The sequence below is a fragment of the Rhinatrema bivittatum genome, chromosome 1, assembly GCF_901001135.1.
Source record: "Rhinatrema bivittatum chromosome 1, aRhiBiv1.1, whole genome shotgun sequence".
Lineage (NCBI taxonomy): Eukaryota > Metazoa > Chordata > Amphibia > Gymnophiona > Rhinatrematidae > Rhinatrema > Rhinatrema bivittatum.
In genome coordinates, this window is record NC_042615.1 from 832,772,353 (window position 1) to 832,790,528 (window position 18,176).

General features: G+C 47.5%; 1 protein-coding gene across 5 annotated transcripts in view; it reads right to left on the reverse strand.

Annotated features, from left to right (window-relative positions):
• Positions 1–406: 406 nt before the first annotated feature.
• LOC115079566 (long-chain-fatty-acid--CoA ligase ACSBG2-like) overlaps positions 407–18,176 on the reverse strand; it is a 157,893-nt gene continuing 140,123 nt past the window's right edge. For all 5 annotated transcript variants that reach the window (XM_029583236.1, XM_029583218.1, XM_029583227.1 and 2 more), the window contains 2 exons: positions 2,923–3,169; positions 407–829 (listed from right to left, as the gene is read on the reverse strand). In XM_029583236.1, coding sequence (XP_029439096.1) covers positions 753–829; positions 2,923–3,169 — 324 coding nt within the window. In that variant the 3' untranslated portion in view covers positions 407–752. The remainder of the gene's footprint in view (positions 830–2,922; positions 3,170–18,176) is intronic.

Genomic DNA, 18,176 nt, shown 5'->3' on the forward strand with positions numbered 1-18,176 from the left:
CAGTATCTTCCAAGCACTAAACAAAGCAGCTCCCCCCAGTAGGCCTGGTGAAGCCTCCTTACAGAGCCAGACACGGTGCTGCCCTGGCCCAGTACTGTGGAAGCAGCCGCCGTGTGTACTTAGACTCTAACCGAGTCCCAGTAAAGGGCTCTGTTCCCGGATCGGTGGCGGTGCTGCTGGGGTATGGGGCTTTATAGGACTTTACCATATTCTGATAATGTATTGATAAAGCTTGTGTGTGTTGTGTTTATCAATACTGTGAGCCGTTTGGAGCACGTGTGTTAGGTGCTTCTCCCCCCCCCCCTGGCATCCAGCCCTGTAGGACCTCAGTCCTCGTGAGCTGGGACCCCCAGAAGCCGATCCGTACCTCCCCCTGGCGTCATCCCTGGAAACACGAGCCCCGAGCGCAGTAGTAAAGTGAGAAAATTTATTCAACATCATATTAAAAAGGTCTCTTAATTCCATATGTACATCTGTGCATCTCAATTACAAAGCACCTCAACAGGGATTGCAGACAAATTTAAAAAGCACCAATGGAGCAGACAAAGAGTCAAGACGAGGTTCAGCTTCCAAGGCCCTGTGCCTCCTCCGACAGCCGGGGCAGAGAGAGAGAGGACACCGTGTGGAGGAGTCGCAGCTGCGCACAAACCCCAACTGGCACCAAGGGAATATTAGAAATGCTACATCCTTACCAAAAAAAAAAAAAATACATTTTATTCTCTGCAAAGCCCTCCGCGTGCCCGGCAGCACTGCTACTCCTTGTAGAATCCGTCAATCTCCTCTCTGTACATTTTGGAGACCACAGGGCGCTTGAGTTTCATCGTTGGACCTGGAAGAGAAGCAGCGCGGTCAGGCAGTGAAGGCAGAGTCTCAGAACAGAGACCCGGCCATGGCCACAGGTCACCAACCCAGGGGAAGCACCTCCCCAGACTTCTGAAGGAGTGAAGCCTGCGACCTTGGGGTCGGCCGTGCCATTCCCCACCCGATCAGACGGCTGCACGCAAAAAGTCATTAGGTTTCTGCCTCATTCACTCCCTTCTCAGGTTCTGTGTCTCTTCAAATATTCGCTTTCTCTGTCTTATTCCACCTCTACCTGACTTTTCTGAAATTGGTTTCCTACAGTCACACGTAGACTGTAAATCTGAGAGCAAACCCTGCAGCATGCAAGGCAGTGACCCCTCCCCTTGACCAAGCTTACCTTACTGTGCCTGAGGCCACGGCTGCTCACCTAGCGCCATGTCGCATCCCTGGGGCATGACCCCCTTAGCCGGCTGCCATGCAGAGCCCTCAGCTATGCAGTCTCTCCCTCCCCCTGACCCAGAACAGCGACTTCAGTCACACGTGCCGGCTCCATGCGTGCCCGAGCACCCCACATGCCGTCTGCTGGCGGCGAGGATTTCCCCTGCTTTCTGCCACAGCCCATCGTCCAGTTATGGACTTTCAAGGGAGGGCAGACAACAAGGGCCTCTGCTTCCTCCGATCCTGCTCCTGCCCCCCGCCTACAGGCCAGCAGGGCAATACCCAACACTAACCGGCGGCAGCAGCAGCGCAGGACAGAGGTTTGCAGAGATGCGCTGGAGACTGCGAGGAGAGAGGAGTCAGGAGGGGGAGGGACAGAACAGGCAGGGCATGGTTTCAGGGGGGGGGGGGGGACACTGGCCAGGAGAGGAGCTGAGGAGCTGCAAGGCCAGAGGGGAGAGACCTGGGCTGAGATACGAGGTTAGGGGGAAGGGAAACTGGAGGAGGAGGTAAAGGAAAGGAAGAGGCAGGAGAGCACGAGCAGAGAGGGGAAATGGGAGGAAGACCAGAATACAAAGCTTTAAAAAAAGAGGAATGAGGCTGCAGAAAGGAAACAAAATCCAGGGGAGATTCAAACTACAAACAGGAGTTGCAAAATCGTTTCTTCAAAGTTTGGTAAATCTTCTGTGCTCGCTGGGGAAGGTCGGGGGTGGAGGAGTGGCAGGTGCTATCTGCCCTTCACTCCCCAGGGTAAATGAAGTCTTTTACTGGAAGGAGGCGGCACCATGCAAATACAGGCTCAACATTTCTTAAGTCAGACCCTGACCACAGCCTCCCGATGCTTCTTACAAACGCTTCCCTGTCCTACCCCACAGACGAGAGCAGCTCCCCGGGACTCCCAGATCGAGGGCAGCTGAGGCCCTGGGGAGATAGAGACAGCTGAGCTGCCAGGGCTCGGGGCATGCAGGTGGGGTCGAGCGACTGGAAGGAGGCAGGGATTGCTCCAGAATAAGGATATAAGTGCATGGGCTCAGGCTGCAGAGCAGGGAAGTGATGCAAGCCCGTGAAGGAAGAGGAATCAAACTCAAAGGCGAGCAGAGTCTGCCAAGGAAAGGAGGCCTAACGTGCTGAGGAGGGGTGGGAATCCATGAAGGGATGGGTGCACCAAGCCTGCAGAGGAGGGCGAGGAGGGCTGGGAAGAGAGGACAGGTCAGTGGGAAATGCGGAGGAGAGCAGGCCAAGGGGATGTAGGGAATGAAGCAGAAGAGCGGGGATTAAACTCTCCCCCTCCTGCATGGGCATACTTTGAATTTTATGTTTGGGTGAAGCGTGCACAGGGAGTAAGGAAGAGAGGGGGGTGAGGAAACGATGGGAGCAAGGGTGGTTGAGAGGGCGCGGAGATTAAAGGTGTGGAGAGGAACGGAGCAGGAGAGAGGAGACTGGTAAGGATGAGCTGGGATTAGTGAGAGGGGGTGTGGGACTGAGTGCTTCCCTGCTTTTGTTCTGGTCACATGCGCCATTCCCAGCGTCCACATGACCTGCTGCTCTCTGGACACATAAATACAGGCTCTTCAGTCAGTCACAACCCGCCGAGTGTGTTTTTGCTTTTGCTGGGGGCGCTGTAATTCGTGTTGGGTTCAGTGCCTCTAATCGTTTGCTCCTAGGACTCCAGCGAGCACTCACCTAGCTCCCCTCCTAGCACGGAGAAGTCCTTGCTCAGGATGGTCCATTTCTGCACCCTCTGGGCGTTGGACACAGCCCTTCTGTTCACCCGCTCTACCCCCTCCTGGATGGCTTTATAGACAGCTGGGTCCTTCGAACCGATCACGTCGGACACACGCGTGGCCCTGCTGCCCAGCTGCTGACAGAGCTTGACAGCCTCGGGGGTTAATTCATCCTGGGGTTCCCCAGTTTCTCCATCTGTATTACACTGTGGACAGAAGAGTCACTGAGTCAAGGCTTTCCTTACATTACAGACTTACTGGTGTCAAATATAAGTACACATAACAGATGTCAGGACTGCCTCCCACTGTAATGTCTTACTTGCTTCAAAGGAGTGACCTTTAATACATGTAATAGTGCTACAGGACACCATAACTCACAAGTGCACAGTATATGATTTAATAGCAAGATACAGACCAGATACTACAAAACGCTCAAATACACAGGCCCATAAGCCTAGTGTGGGTGTGTAAGTTGAGCTTAACCTCTATCAGGTCTTTAACCTCCTATTGAGTTTTTACAAGATCCCTGCAGGTGTTTCCCAATGGACTGGGATGAGAGCTGTGCTTCAAGGGACTGAATATCCTGCCCTTACCAGGATTTGGGATGCCATTTCTGTTGCAAGCCGTCTATCTACCTGCGATTGCCAGATTTGGGTGTACTGCGAGTGGTGGAACCATGTCTGCTCCAAGATTGAAAAGAAAACGGCAAGCACTGGGTTAATTGGCACCATGGTAGGTGATGCAATACACACAGAGTATGCTTCAGTCTGTGCAAGAGAGCTGATTCTGCTGGACACAAGGGGCAGAGCTTGCCTGCAGTGCACTTTCTGGTTCTGTCCATGGCATAGATCACTTGCAAGAATCCTGCTAAGAATGGTCATCCAAATGAAGGCTTTAGGGGGGTGAAGCCAGAGCCACAAGGTGCTTGGGTGAGAAAGGGATAAAGCTGAATTTAGCTGTTTGGAGACAGAAGAGCTACATGAGGCAGCTGGCTGGATCCACTGCTGGCTCTAGAGTCCCCATATATACTTTTTGGACCAACAGTCCTCTTTCTCTACCCCTGGCCGGAAGTCCAGCCTCCTTTCTCAGCAAAAAAAAAAAAAAAAAAAAGAAAAATCTCACAACATAGCAGGCACACTGCAGCAGTACATGGGAAGGGGCAGGGGTCCACAGGGCTGTGATGGACAGTGGCAGCCAACAGGTCATCTGCTTCTCCCAACTCTCCTCCGCTGTTCCTAACTGGGAGATTAGAAGCAGCTGCGTCCATGTGCATGCAGCCAGCCTAAGCTCAGATGAAAGGGGCCCACCATGTGTGCAAGAGTAGGGGGGGAATGTAACCGCGGCAGGCCGGCAGCTCGAGAACTGGGCGGCAGGCCGGCAGCTCGAGAACCGGGCGGCAGCTCGAGAACCGGGCGGCAGGCCGGCAGAACTGCGTTACTGCTACAGTTCCTGCTTTGGAGAGACGGGGGTAGGGGTGGAAGCACTTTACTGATTGAGTCATTAGCAACAGCACAGCGACAGAAGACTGTGTGCATGCACACACGCATCAGACCTGTCACAGGTAGGGGAAGAGGCTGAAGAAAGTGGGACATGTACCTGTTTCTGGTAGAAGGGGAGGAGGATCTTGTGCTGGGTAGCTCAATGGATTTTAAGATTGTGGGGGTAGGAGCAAGAAAGCCATAAACATAGTAAGCTTTTTTTTTTGGGGGGGGGGGGGGTTGGCAGGGAATTATTGCACCTGAGTTGTAAATATGCTATCATCTGCATTATCTGATCAGAGTCTAATATAGTGTTCAATATGTCCCTCGTACCGCCCCTGAGCGAATGTTGACGTTTCATTGTAAACCAATATTTGTATATTTTTACAGGAATGTCGGTATAGAAAAAATAAAAATAAATAAATAGTGAGCTATATTTCTATTTGAGGTTATGGAAATAAATGTGTACCTATGAAAATATTTGCATATTCTAATTTGCTATAATATGCACTTATCTGTATTTTGTTCTATTCAGGTTCTTTAAGTTGCCCCCCCAGCTGGTTCAGTTCCAGAGGTGGTTTCCTTTACACAAAGCTGCTGAGGGAAACTGAAAAAGGACAAACAAAATCCTGACGGGAGTCTTGGTGTGGGGAGAGTCTAAGTCCATTTTTACTGCAAGACTCTGCCAGGACACCACTTATGAGAGAGAATTAACTGGGGATATCAGAAGAGACTCATGCAAGGCCTGGTTTCTGAGGCACACTAAAGGGTGGGGGGTGCCACTGCTGCCAGCAGGAAGGTCCTGCAGCAGCGCAGAACAGTGACGTGGCAAGGGAAACCCCGCCAGCAAGAGCAAGGTCCTGCAGTGGCAGAGGCCAGCGGCGCCGCCAGCATTTCAGCAAAGAAGAGGCCCAGCATTGCTGCAGGCGCTCCCGGAGACGGCGGCAGAAGAGGCCCTGGGGTGCTGCCAGCAGCCGAAGGGTGTCTGTGTGTGGGATGAGAGACAGGGGGAGCGGGGGTGAGCCATACACAAGGATGTATGTGAGGGGACAGAGGGAGCATATTGTGTGAGTGTGTGTACCCCCAGTTCAAGACCATCTTAGGTTGACAGATATGGAGAGTGGGAGATTTTTAAAATCCTTATTAGTTTTAGTTATTGATGTGTCTGCTATTTTGAAATATTTTATTGATGTTTAGGAAATTTGAATTTATATATGGGGGGGTGCAATAGAAGTATCTGCCCCAGGTGCCAAATACTCTAGGTAGGCCTCTGCCTGGTGTGGTTACTTTGGGGTGAATAATTATTACACAGTAATCACATGGGATCTGCAGCTGCTGCCTATAGCAGTGAGCTTTCTGCTTCTACTGCAGGAAGAAACTGTTCTGTTGCGCGGTTTGAAGAGCCCGGAGCTGGAAATCCCGAGGAGTCATTGGAGACCCCCTTCTTCCTACCCCTCAGGAGTGGAACCTGCACTCACTTCCCCCCTCTGCATTTACTGGGGATCCGGTGTTTTCTTCTAGGGTGTGTCCCTCTCCCCGGGGAACTTACAGTAGAAACTCAAGCTCAGGACAACCCCAGCATTAATCAATCTTCCTATGGTTAAGAGCCCTGATTGTAGCTCCTGGGATAGCCAGTTCTTGCTGCTGTAACTGAAGGCCTTAGGCTCAGATCTCCCACCCACTGCTCCTGTCTCAAGTCTACTTGAATTCTGTCAGTTTCGGTTACTGAAACCTCTGCTGGCTGCTCCAGCTATCTACCACCATCTCTGTAAACTGGTATTTCCTCAGACACTCCCTTCCAGCTTCCTCTCAGGTCACTATTCTCTCAAGATCTCTTCTTTTGCTCAGTTTGTCCTCTACTGATAACATAAGTTGCCATACTGGGTCAGACCAAGGGTCCATCAAGCCCAGCATCCTGTTTCCAGCAGAGGCCAATCCAGGCCATAAGAACCTGGCAAGTACCCAAACACTAAGTCTATTCCATGTAACCATTGCTAATGGCAGTGGCTATTCTCTAAGTGAACTTAATTAACAGCAGGTAATGGACTTCTCCTCCAAGAACTTATCCAATCCTTTTTTAAACACAGCTACACTAACTGCACTAACCACATCCTCTGGCAACAAATTCCAGAGTTTAATTGTGCGTTGAGTGAAAAAGAACCTTCTCCGATTAGTTTTAAATGTGCCCCATGCTAATTTCATGGAGTGCCCCCTAGTCTTTCTACTATCCGAAAGAGTAAATAACCGATTCACATCTACCCGTTCTAGACCTCTCATGATTTTAAACGTCTCTATCATATCCCCCCCTCAGTCGTCTCTTCTCCAAGCTGAAAAGTCCTAACCTCTTTAATCTTTCCTCATAGGGGAGTTGTTCCATTCCCCTTATCATTTTGGTTGCCCTTCTCTGTACCTTCTCCATCGCAATTATATCTTTTTTGAGATGCGGCGACCAGAATTGTACACAGTATTCAAGGTGCGGTCTCACCATGGAGCGATACAGAGGCATTATGACATTTTCCGTTTTATTCACCATTCCCTTCCTAATAATTCCCAACCTTCTGTTTGCTTTTTTGACTGCCGCAGCACACTGCACTGACGATTTCAATGTGTTATCCACTATGACACCTAGATCTCTTTCTTGGGTTGTAGCACCTAATATGGAACCCAACATCGTGTAATTATAGCATGGGTTATTTTTCCCTATATGCATCACCTTGCACTTATCCACATTAAATTTCATCTGCCATTTGGATGCCCAATTTTCCAGTCTCACAAGGTCTTCCTGCAAGTGGGAATGTCCATGTCAATGGTTTCGGTGATAAATTCAATGAGGGGGAGGCATTGCTGTCTAAAGAGTCCTGGGGAGGAGTAGATTAGACAGATTTGAAAAAGCCCATTTCAAATCATGGGGGGGCGCGGATGGATTGCTGGATGATTATGAGTTCTTTCTTGCTAGCAGAAAGCCACCTCCTCTCTTGTTGTTCCTCGGGATGGATATGTCATCTTATATGTGGCTGTGTAGTTGTTTCGGTGATGGCGCATATGTCAGGTTTGTGTTCTAATAGGATATCATTTAGGATTTTTTTTTTTTTTTTTTTTAAGGGATTGGGCGTTGAATAGGAAGAAAAGGCTGTGAGGCCTAGTAGCTGGGTCAGGGGAGAGGTCATGATTGGGCTGAGTGATCTTGGGTGAGGGGTGGGATTATAAGAGGGGTTTTCTGGTATTGAGATCACCTATTGATTTTTGGTATGTGGTGAACTTCGTATGGGGGGGTATTCTGTGTGTGGGGGATGCGGTTTTTTTGGGGCAGGTGGCTTGGGAGTGGGAGTGCTTGAGAGCAAAGCTGTGGTGGGGTTTTTTTATGTGCTTTGGTGCGGATTATTGGGTTGGGAGGATGCTGAGGGGGGCAGGGTTTGCATGGCAGTGGGTGAGAGGCTTTGGGGAGGTGGGTAAAGAGGGGTGTTGCTTAAACATTGTTCAAAAGTGGTTTGCATAAGATTGTTAAAAACTTGTTGCTTACAGTTTATAGACCTGTGGGTTTGCAGGATGGTGCTGAGGTCAGAGTTTTCATTAAGTTTGGCTTCCTGGTTACGTCGTTCAGGTTAAAGAATGATTGGGTGCCACTCAGAGGGGGCAGCACAAAGGGGCGCACCAAGGGGCAGGCCCGTTTGGTTGCGCTCCTTCAGTGCGCGACCCCTGGCGCGCGCGGCACCTGTGGTCCACGCTGGGATTTTAAATTCCCCTCTGCCCCACTGATGTGCTTCAGTCGGCAGGTCAAGCCATGATGGGGGGATGGCACGGCAGCAGTGCTCAGAGGGCCGTTCGGCAGATGGCGGGAGGCTCCTTAACCCTGCCGGGTTGGCACCTATAGCGCAGAGCCTAAGTGCCAGTGGAGTGGAGTTTACCCTTTTCCATTGAGAAAAATTGACCATTTATTCCTGTTTCCTGTCTTTTAACCAGTTCGTATTCCACAAAAAAGGACACAACCTCCTATCCCATGACTTAGTTTCCTTAGAAGCCTCTCATGAGGGACTTTGTCAAACGCCTTCTGAAAATCCAAATACACTACATCTACCGGTTCACCTTTATCCACATGTTTATTAACCCCTTCAAAAAAATGAAGCAGATTTGTTAGGCAAGACTTCCCATGGGTAAATCCATGTTGACTGTGTTCCATTAAATCATGTCTTTCTATTTGCTTTACAATTTTGTTCTTGAGCATAGTTTCCACTATTTTTCCCGGCACTGAAGTCAGGCTCACTGGTCTATAGTTACCTGGATCGCCCCTGGAGCCTTTTTTAAATTTGGGGTTACATTGGCCACCCTCCAGTCTTCAGGTACAATGGATGATTTTAACGATAGGTTACAAGTTTTAAACTAATAGATCTGAAATTTCATTTTTTAGTTCCTTCAGTACCCTAGGATGCATACCATCCGGTCCAGGTGATTTGCTACTCTTTAGTTTGTCAATCTGTCCTATTACATCTTCCAGGTTCACAGTGATTTGGTTCAGTTCATCTTACTCATCATCCCTGAAAACCATCTCCGGAACTGGCATCTCCCCAACATCCTCATTAGTAAACACGGAGGCAAAGAATTCATTTAGTCTTTCTGCAATGACATTATCTTCTCTAAGAGCCCCTTTAACGCCTCAGTCATTTAACGGTCCCACTCCCTCAGGTTTCTTGCTTTTCATATATTTTAAAATTTTATGAGTTTTTGCCTCCACGGCAAACTTCGTTTCAAGTTCTTAGCTTGCCTTATCAATGTTTTACACTTAACTTGACAATGCTTATGTTTTATCCCACTTTCTTCAGATGGATCCTTCTTCCAATTTTAAGGATTTTTTTTGGCTAAAATAACCTTTCACCTCACCTTTTAACTAGGCCAGTAACAGTTTTGCCTTCTTTGCATCTTTTTTAATGCGTGGAATAACTCTGGACTATGCTTCTAAGATTGTATTTTTAAACAATGTCCATGCCTGTTGTACACTTAACCTTTGCAGCTGCACCTTAGTTTTTTTCTATTTTCCTCATTTTATCAAAATTTCCATTTTGAATATTTAGCATTAGAGCTGCAGATTTACTTATTGTCCCCCTTCCAGTTATTAGTTTAAATTTGGTCATGTTATGATCACTGTTGCCAAGTGGCCCCACCACAGTTACCTCTCTCACCAAATCCTGTGTTCCACTAAGAATTAAATCTAAAATAGCTCCCTCTCATTGGTTCTTGAACCAATTGCTCCATGAAGCAGTCATTTATTACATTCAGGAACTTTGTCTCTCTAGCAAGTCCTGATGTTACATTTACCCAGTCAATATTGGGGTAATTGAAATCTCCCATTATTATTGCACTGCCAAATTGGTTAGCTTCCCTGATTTCTCTTAGCATTTCATCATCTGTCTGACCATTTTGTCCAGGTGGACGGTAGTATACTCCTATCACTATACTCTTACCCAACACACATGGGATTTCTACCCATATGGATTCTACTGAGCATTTAGTCTCTATGATCTTTTATGATCTTTATCCTGTTGGACTCTATACCCTCCCGGACATAAAGTGCCACACCCCCACCAAGTTGATCCTCCCTATCATTGCGATATAATTTGTACCCTGATATAGCACCGTCCCATTTAAGAACATGCCAAGGTTCTTCTAGGGTGTGCCAAGGTCAGACCAAGGGTCCATCAAGCCCAGCATCCTGTTTCCAACAGTGACCAGACCAGGCCATAAGAATCTGGCAAGTATCCAAAAACATTATCCTCCTTCCACAAGGTCTCTGAGATGCCAATTATTTCTATCATTCACTGCTATACACTAACTCTCCCATCTTACTTCTTAGACTTCTAGCATTGGCATACAGACATTTCAAAGTGCGTTTTTTGTTTGTATTTACATTCTGTTTAGTTGATAGGGATAAGTTAAAGGGGTTTTTTTTTTTTTTTTTAAACTCAGGTGAGTTTTTAAGTTTCAGGCACTTGGACTACTTTTCTAATTATTGGAACCTGTCGGGATGCCCTAATTCTAATGCTTCATTAGTATCCTTTGAAGATACCTCTCTCCGAACCATGCGCTGCTGAGCGACTGTCGGCTTTCCCCTTTGTTCTAGTTTAAAAGCTGCTCTATCTCCTTTTTAAAGGTTAGCGCCAGCAGTCTGGTTCCAGCCTGGTTAAGGTGGAGCCCATCCCTTCGGAAGAGACTCCCCCTTCCCCAAAAGGTTCCCCAGTTCCTAACAAAACTGAATCCCTCTTCCTTGCACCATCGTCTCATCCACGCATTGAGACTCCGGAGCTCTGCCTGCCTCTGGTGACCTGCGCGTGGAACAGGGAGCATTTCAGAGAATGCTACCCTGGAGGTGCTGGATAGCCTTGTGATTTCAGTAGAGCCTTTAGCATACAGTAGACTGAGTAACATGGAATTGGGCCTCACAGTGTTTCAGGAATGCATCCCAGGGCATACTATTCTCCTTGTGATAGACAAGTGTTTCCTCCTAATCCCTCCAACGTCTGTTTACAGAGTGCACATTCTTGATCAGTGTACTAATAGCTTTAAATACCCACATTTAATGCATGCTAATACCCATGTATAAAGATCCTGATATGCTATTTGCATGCATCAACATTAGCATTCCTGCAGGGGAATCAGTTTATCCTTATTTGCATGTAAATCAGAGTCAGTTATACTGCCCTCAGTGTATTAATACTGAATGTACTATCCAGCGTTAATAGCTGCCTCAGACCATTCTACCTCCCTCCTCAGGTGGGCTGCCTATCTGCATCCTACCAAGTCACCAGTCCACCTGCAAATGGCAGTACTGATGCCTTTGCATGTTGAACTGTGCATGCACACTCAGGCAACACTCACCTAGTAAATATTTTTATGGGTTGAGCCTAACTTTGGGCTGGTTAGAGCCCAATGTCACACAGGCCACTGCCATATTGCTAGGGTGTGTTCATTTTAGTTTGGCCACAGCCATGCAACACAGGCAAGCTCAGACCAATAACACATGTGCAAAAGAAATCACATCATTCAAATACCAACCTCCCTTCCAACCCAACCTACTCCAACAAGAGCTCAGAAAACAACTAGCTAACCTAGACCTTTCCAACATCAACAACGCTATACAATCCTGGCTCCACCTTACTGAACAAACTGCAAACAAACCCTGTAAAAACAAAACAGCTAAACAAAACCAGAGGTAAAAACAAACCATGGTTTAACTCAACTCAGATCGATGAAAACCAACCTCAGAAAAATGGAAAAAGAATGGAGAAAATCCAAATGCCCAGTAACCCTGCAAAGATTCCACACACAACTTGCCACCTATAAAAACACGATAATGAACACCAAACGTGACTACTATAGTCAAAAGATAAGCTCCTCAAATAACTCAAATGCACTGTTCAACATCGTATGAAACCTTATTGAAGAGAACAATGCCCCCACAACCAAAACAAAGAATCTTAGTCAAGACCTGGTCCTGTTCTTTAAAAACAAAATAAGCAAAATAACTGGCACCTTCAACAACCTCTCAACCGCAGATGAACAATTTGAAACAATCATAACACCCTGGTCGAATTTCGTTCCATTATCTAACATCGAAGCTGAAAAAATGCTAAGAAAAATCAACCCAGCGCATCACAATCTAGATATAATCGCAACACGAAATCTGAAAGAAATGGCGCACATTACCCCAACCATAGCTGCTATTATCAACAAATCACTAAGAAGGTGAGCTTCCAACTAAATTAAAAACTGCAACAATCACACCAATATTAAAAAAGAAGAATCTGGATCCTGCTGATTTGAATAGCTACCGTCCTCTCTCAAACCTCCCTTTACTTGCAAAGATGACTGAGAAAGCAGCACTGATACAGCTTAACGAACACCTAGAGAACAACAACATTCTGCATACCACACAACACGGACTCAGGAAAAATCGAGGTACTGAAACTCTGCTCGTCAATCTATCAAACAAAATAAGGGGTTTCGACAACAAACTAAGTCACCTTCTAATCCTACTCGATCTCTCTGCGGCATTTGACACTGTAGACCACAAAAGCCTGTTGTCAAGACTCGCAAGCATTGGTCTTTCCAGCAAAACTCAACTGGTTCACATCATTCCTAAAAGACAGATTCTTCAAGGTCACCATTAACAAATCCTCAAATCCCCTCCCACTTGAAACTGGTGTCCCACAAGGATCCGCCCTCTCGGCCACCCTCTTTAACATCTACCTACTCCCACTCTGCCACCTCATCTCAAGCCTTGGCGTAACATATGTATGCAGACGACATTCAACTCCTCATCCCAGTAACCACAATAGTAGAGGCACTGAGCACTGCAGCCAAACACCTAATCTCAATTAGAAACATGCTGAACCAACTAAAGTTATGCCTCAACATGAATAAAACTGAATGCATCCTCATAGGAAGAAACAACTCAGAACAAACTCCTCCAATACACTCCCTACAAATCGATAACATCAACAACATCCAACTGAAAAACTCTGCAAAGGACCTCGGTATCTGGATAGACAATGAACTTAACCTAAAAAAGAACATCGCAACTAAAATTAAAGAAGGCTTTCATAAACTTCACATCCTGAAAAATCTAAAACCGCTCCTTCACCAACATGAATTCCAAACCGTGCTACAATCTCTTATTTTCTACAGCCTTGATTACTGCAACTCACTCCTGATTGGCCTTCCAAAAATCTACCTTAAAACCATTTCAACTGTTACAAAACGCCGCAGCAAGAATCCTAACCGGCAAGAAGAAATCAGAACACATCACCCCTGTTCTGAGAAGTCTTCACTGGCTTCCAATCGAGCAAAGAATCGAATTCAAAACTTTAACAATGGTTCACAATGCTATATACAAAGCAGACAACACCGCCCTCAATAACATGATTCAGAAACACAAACCTCAACGAACGACCAGAACCGCCTGCAAACTACACCTAGACATACCCTCTCTTCCTTTAGCAAAGCTTACAAACACTAGGAACAGAGCCTTCCCCATAGCAGGACCCAACTTATGGAACTCCTTACCACAATGCCTAAGCTCACTTAGCGACATCAAATCCTTCAAAAGAGAACTAAAAACATGGATATTCAGCCAAACTTTCAGAGATGGCGTGGGTTAAGCAGCATGCAACTATCCTCACTTATTATCCATATCTGTTTGACACACTCTAAACGTGTCGAATGTTCTCCGCTCACATATCTCACCTACCCACCTCTCACCCATCCATGATCTCCTAATAATGTACCTTTTATAGTTAATTATAGGTCTTGACCCCTCTGCTTACCGAAATCAGACTTCTCTCAGTCCCACCATACCCTTTGACGATAAAGCTTTATGCACCTTATGTCCATTGATGAACGCACCATATGCTCGATGCTATACTCTAGTCTCAACTTACCTAAAAATTATCTAATGACCTAATCTCATATATGTTCAATTCGCTTGTTAGAATTGTTCTTTTTAGAATATTATAGTCAATCAATAAGTCTCTCGTTCAAATGTACACTCACTGTAATATGTCGTTTCCAATGTTCATTTAATGTAATAAGTTGTTTTAATGTAAACCGGAGTGAAGGCAGATTGCTATACGTCGGTATATAAAAGATTTGAAATAATCAGTGGTTTAATGTGTGATAGGCAGTAAAATCAACAGGCACTGTGACTGTTGGCACATTGATCTCAAATGAGTGATCTGAACGCTCTAGTAATTAAGGACTGCATTTAAAAGTTTCTTCCATTCACTGACTAAAGTCCACCTAACTCTGGTCTAGATTCATCAAAATGCTATAAATTTTTGCATGGATAATGCCTGCAATAAAAAGGGGCGAGGCTATGAATTTTAGAATCATGGTGCTGATAAGAAAATTATTCCTTACCTGCTAATTTTCGTTCCTGTACCACGGATCAGTCCAGACAGTGTGTTATGTCCCCTTTCCAGCAGATGGAGTCGGAGAAAAAACGTCCCATATAAGCTAGTGCACCCTCTGTCATCCTTCAGTATTAAGAATATCAAAGCCTGAAGAGACAAGATGGATGGATCAAGGTATAAAACCCTTTCAACTTAAAGTTTAGTACACACTGTACAGTTCAAGAGGCAACTAAACTTGCAAAATGAACCATGAAACAGCCACTAAACACATGGCATACGGAAGACAATTTGAGCAGAAAGAATCCCAATCCCATAAATCCTTGGGATGGGCATCTGGACTGATCCGTGGTACTACAGGAACGAAAATTAGCAGGTAAGGAATAATTTTCCTTTCCCTGTACGTACCCGGATCAGTCCAGACAGTGGGATGTACCAAAGCTTCCCTACTTAGGGTGGGCCCCAGATAGCCCTGCTCGACTGACCCAATTGCCAAAGGAGCCGAAAATCGGTGGCTGTAGATTCAAATGATAGTGCTGAGCAAAGGTATGTAAAGACTTCCAGGTGGCTGCTCGGCATATCTCCTGAGGTGAAACAGATTGACTCTCCGCCTAGAAACCCATGTGAGCTCGGAGGGAATGGGCCTTGATGCCCACCGGAGGCTGTCGACCGGCACCAATATATGCTGAGGCGATTGCCTCTTCAGCCAGCGAGCAATGGTGGGTTTTGAAGCCTTGGTCCCATTCTTTGGGCCACTCCAAAGTACAAAAAGATGATCCGAAAAGCAAAAGTCATTTGTGGCCTCCAGATAGCAAATTAGGATGCACTTATCAAGCTTGCGCAGCTCATGGGAATCTTCAGTTGAGAAAGATTCATATGGAACACGGAAACCTTGGGCAGGAAAGGGGGCACCGTGCGCAAGGAAACTCCTGAATCCATGCACGATAGTGCCTGAAGCTCTGAAATCCTGTGGGCAGAGCAAATAGCCACCGGAAGACTGTCTTGAGCATAAGATCCTTGAGGGTAGTGGCTCATAGTTCGAAAGGTGGGCCGCCTAGAATTCGAAGAACTAAGTAGAGGTTCATGAGGGGGACAGAGCATGTACTGGAGGCTTAACATGTTTCACTCCCCTGAGAAATCGTACAATGTCCGTGTGAGAGGAAAGGGGGGTTCCCTCCCGGTGCTGGATCAGGGAACTGAGGGCAGCCACCTGCACCCTCAGGGAATTGTAGGCCATTCTCTTTTCCAGGCCCTGTTGCAGGAACGAAAGTATCAGCCACTGAGGCGATCTGCGGCGAGACAGGTACGGAGCCACACCAGGTGTCGAAGACCTTCCAAACTCAGGCACAGGCAGTGGACAGAGGTCTTCCTAGCCTTGAGGAGAGTCGAGATCACGGCCTCTGGGTATCCTCGTCTTCTCAGCTGGCACCTCTCAAAAGCCAGGCCTCAAGACAGAAGCGATCTGCCTGGTCGAAAAATACTGGACCCTGGCGCAGTAAGCATGGTAGATGTCCCAGGTGAAGAGGGGCGTCCACGGCGAGGTTGACCAAGTGGATGGCTCAGTAATTCTGGCGCCACCGGAATTACTGGACCCCCTCCATGCCGTGCTCTCTTCTGTGGCTGAAGAATTGTGGAGCTTTGGCGTTCCATAGAGTGGCTATAAGGTCCAGGTGGGGAGATCCCCACCGACTGAATAGAAGTGCCACTGCTTCCTCAGAGAGTTCCCACTCTCCGGGATCTATGCGTTGACTACTCAAGAAGTCGGCTTGAAAGTTGTCCATTCCTGCAATATGAGAGGCCGCTAGGCGGGAAAGGTGGACCTCGGCCCAGGCCAGCAACTTGTCTGTCTCCCGAGAAACGTGACGACTGTTTCCCCTTGACTGATGTACACTACTGTTGCGTTGTCTGACAGAATCCGAACCACCCGACACTGGACTAGGGTAAGAAAACACTTCAACGCCAGGCGTACCGTTCTGTCTCCAAGCGATTGATTGGCCAGGATGCTTGCAACTCTGTCCACAACCCCTGTGCCGATTTTGTCTGATAGACCGCTCCCCAACCGGAGAGACTGGCGTCTGTGGTGACAATCACATACTGAGGGACTGCCAAGGTTACTCCCTTTAACAAATGATCCAGGTTGAGCCACCAGGCCAGACTAACCTTGGTCATCTCTGGCAGTGGCAGGATGGCCTGAAACTCCCAAGAAACCGGTTTCCAGCGGGAGAGCAAGGCTCTCTGCAGAGGACGCATATGCGCAAAAGCCCAAGGTACCAGATCTATAGTGGACGCCATAGTACCCAGAACCTGAAGATAATACCAGGCTGTGGGAAGAGTGAAATGAATCACTGTACCTGGGAGATGAGAGCCCGGGCCCGATCCGGACGCAGCAGTACCTTGCCCACAGCTGTATCGAAGTGTGCTCCTAGGAAGTCCAGGGACTGAGATGGAGTAAGGTTGCTCTGAGAAATTGACCACCCATCTGAGGGACTGAAGGAGAAGCAACACTAATCGCTTATTGACACTGGACCAGGGACTTTGCACGGATGAGCCAATCATCCAAATAGGGGTGGACCAGGATTTCCTCCCTCCTGAGGACTGCCACCACTACTACCATTACTTTGGTGAAGGTACGGGGAGCTGTCGTCAGTCCAAAAGGCAGGGCTTGGAATTGAAAATGCTGTCCCAGAATCTTGAAGTGAAGAAAGCGCCGATGTGCCTTGAGGATGGGAATGTGGAGATAAGATCCAGGATTGGATGAAAGTAGCCCTCCTTCTTGGGGACTACAAAGTAGACTGAGAAATGGACGGCTCCCACTTCCAGAAGAACCGGGCGAATTGCTCAGAGGGCCAAGAGCCTGTTTAGTGTCTGGCGTACTACGAGTTGCTTCTGTGGTGGTCCGCAGGGAGAGAAGAGAAACCTGTCTCTTAGAGGACGAGCAAAATCTAAAGTGTAACCGTGCTTTAGAATATCCAGGATCTACTGATCCAAGATAATCTTGACCTACTACTCTTGGAAGAGAGAGAGACAGCCCCCTATCCTGGGGACCAAGGAGTGGGCTGGCACGGCCTCATTGTGAAGATTTGGGAGCTGCCCCCTGGGGAAGATTATCCTGAGCCAGTCTTCGGCCACAAAAGGAATGAGATCAGGACTGGGAACGCGAAGAGGGCAGACGAGAGGTAGCAATTCTTGGTTGACGGAAACATCTTTGGCTCCAAAATGGCTTCTAGTGGAACAGTCTGTCCTAGCAGCCCGCGGCCGATCCTCCGGCAGCTTGTGGACCTTATTCTTGCCGAGTGACTTGATAATCTGGTCCAGATCATGTCCAAAGAGTAATTTCCCTTTGAGGGGTAGGGAGCCCAACTGGGTCTTGGAGGAGGAATCCGCCGACCAGTTGCGGAGCCACAGGAAGCGTCTGGCCAAGACTGCTGAAACCATAGACCTGGCCAGAACTCTGAGCAGGTCATATAGCGCATCTGCCCCATACGCTATCATGGCCTCCAGGCAGTCAAGCCTGCTGCACTTCGGCAGGAGACAGTTCTTGTGTACTGAGGAGCTGTTGGACCCATCGGAGTCTTGCCCGTTTTGTGAGAGAACTACGATCACTGCTCTGACGCCCAGAGCAGACACCTCGAATACTCTCTTGAGATACACCGAGTTTTCTATCCTGCATATCCTGTAAGGCAGAACCTCCCGTCACTGGAATGGTAGCTTGTTTCGTCACTGTAGATACTGCTGCATCCACTTTGGGAACCTTGAGGAGCTCCAGAAAATAGTCTAGGAGGGGGTATAGCTTATCCATAGCTCTACCCACCTTGAGGGAGGCTTCAGGGAAATCCCAT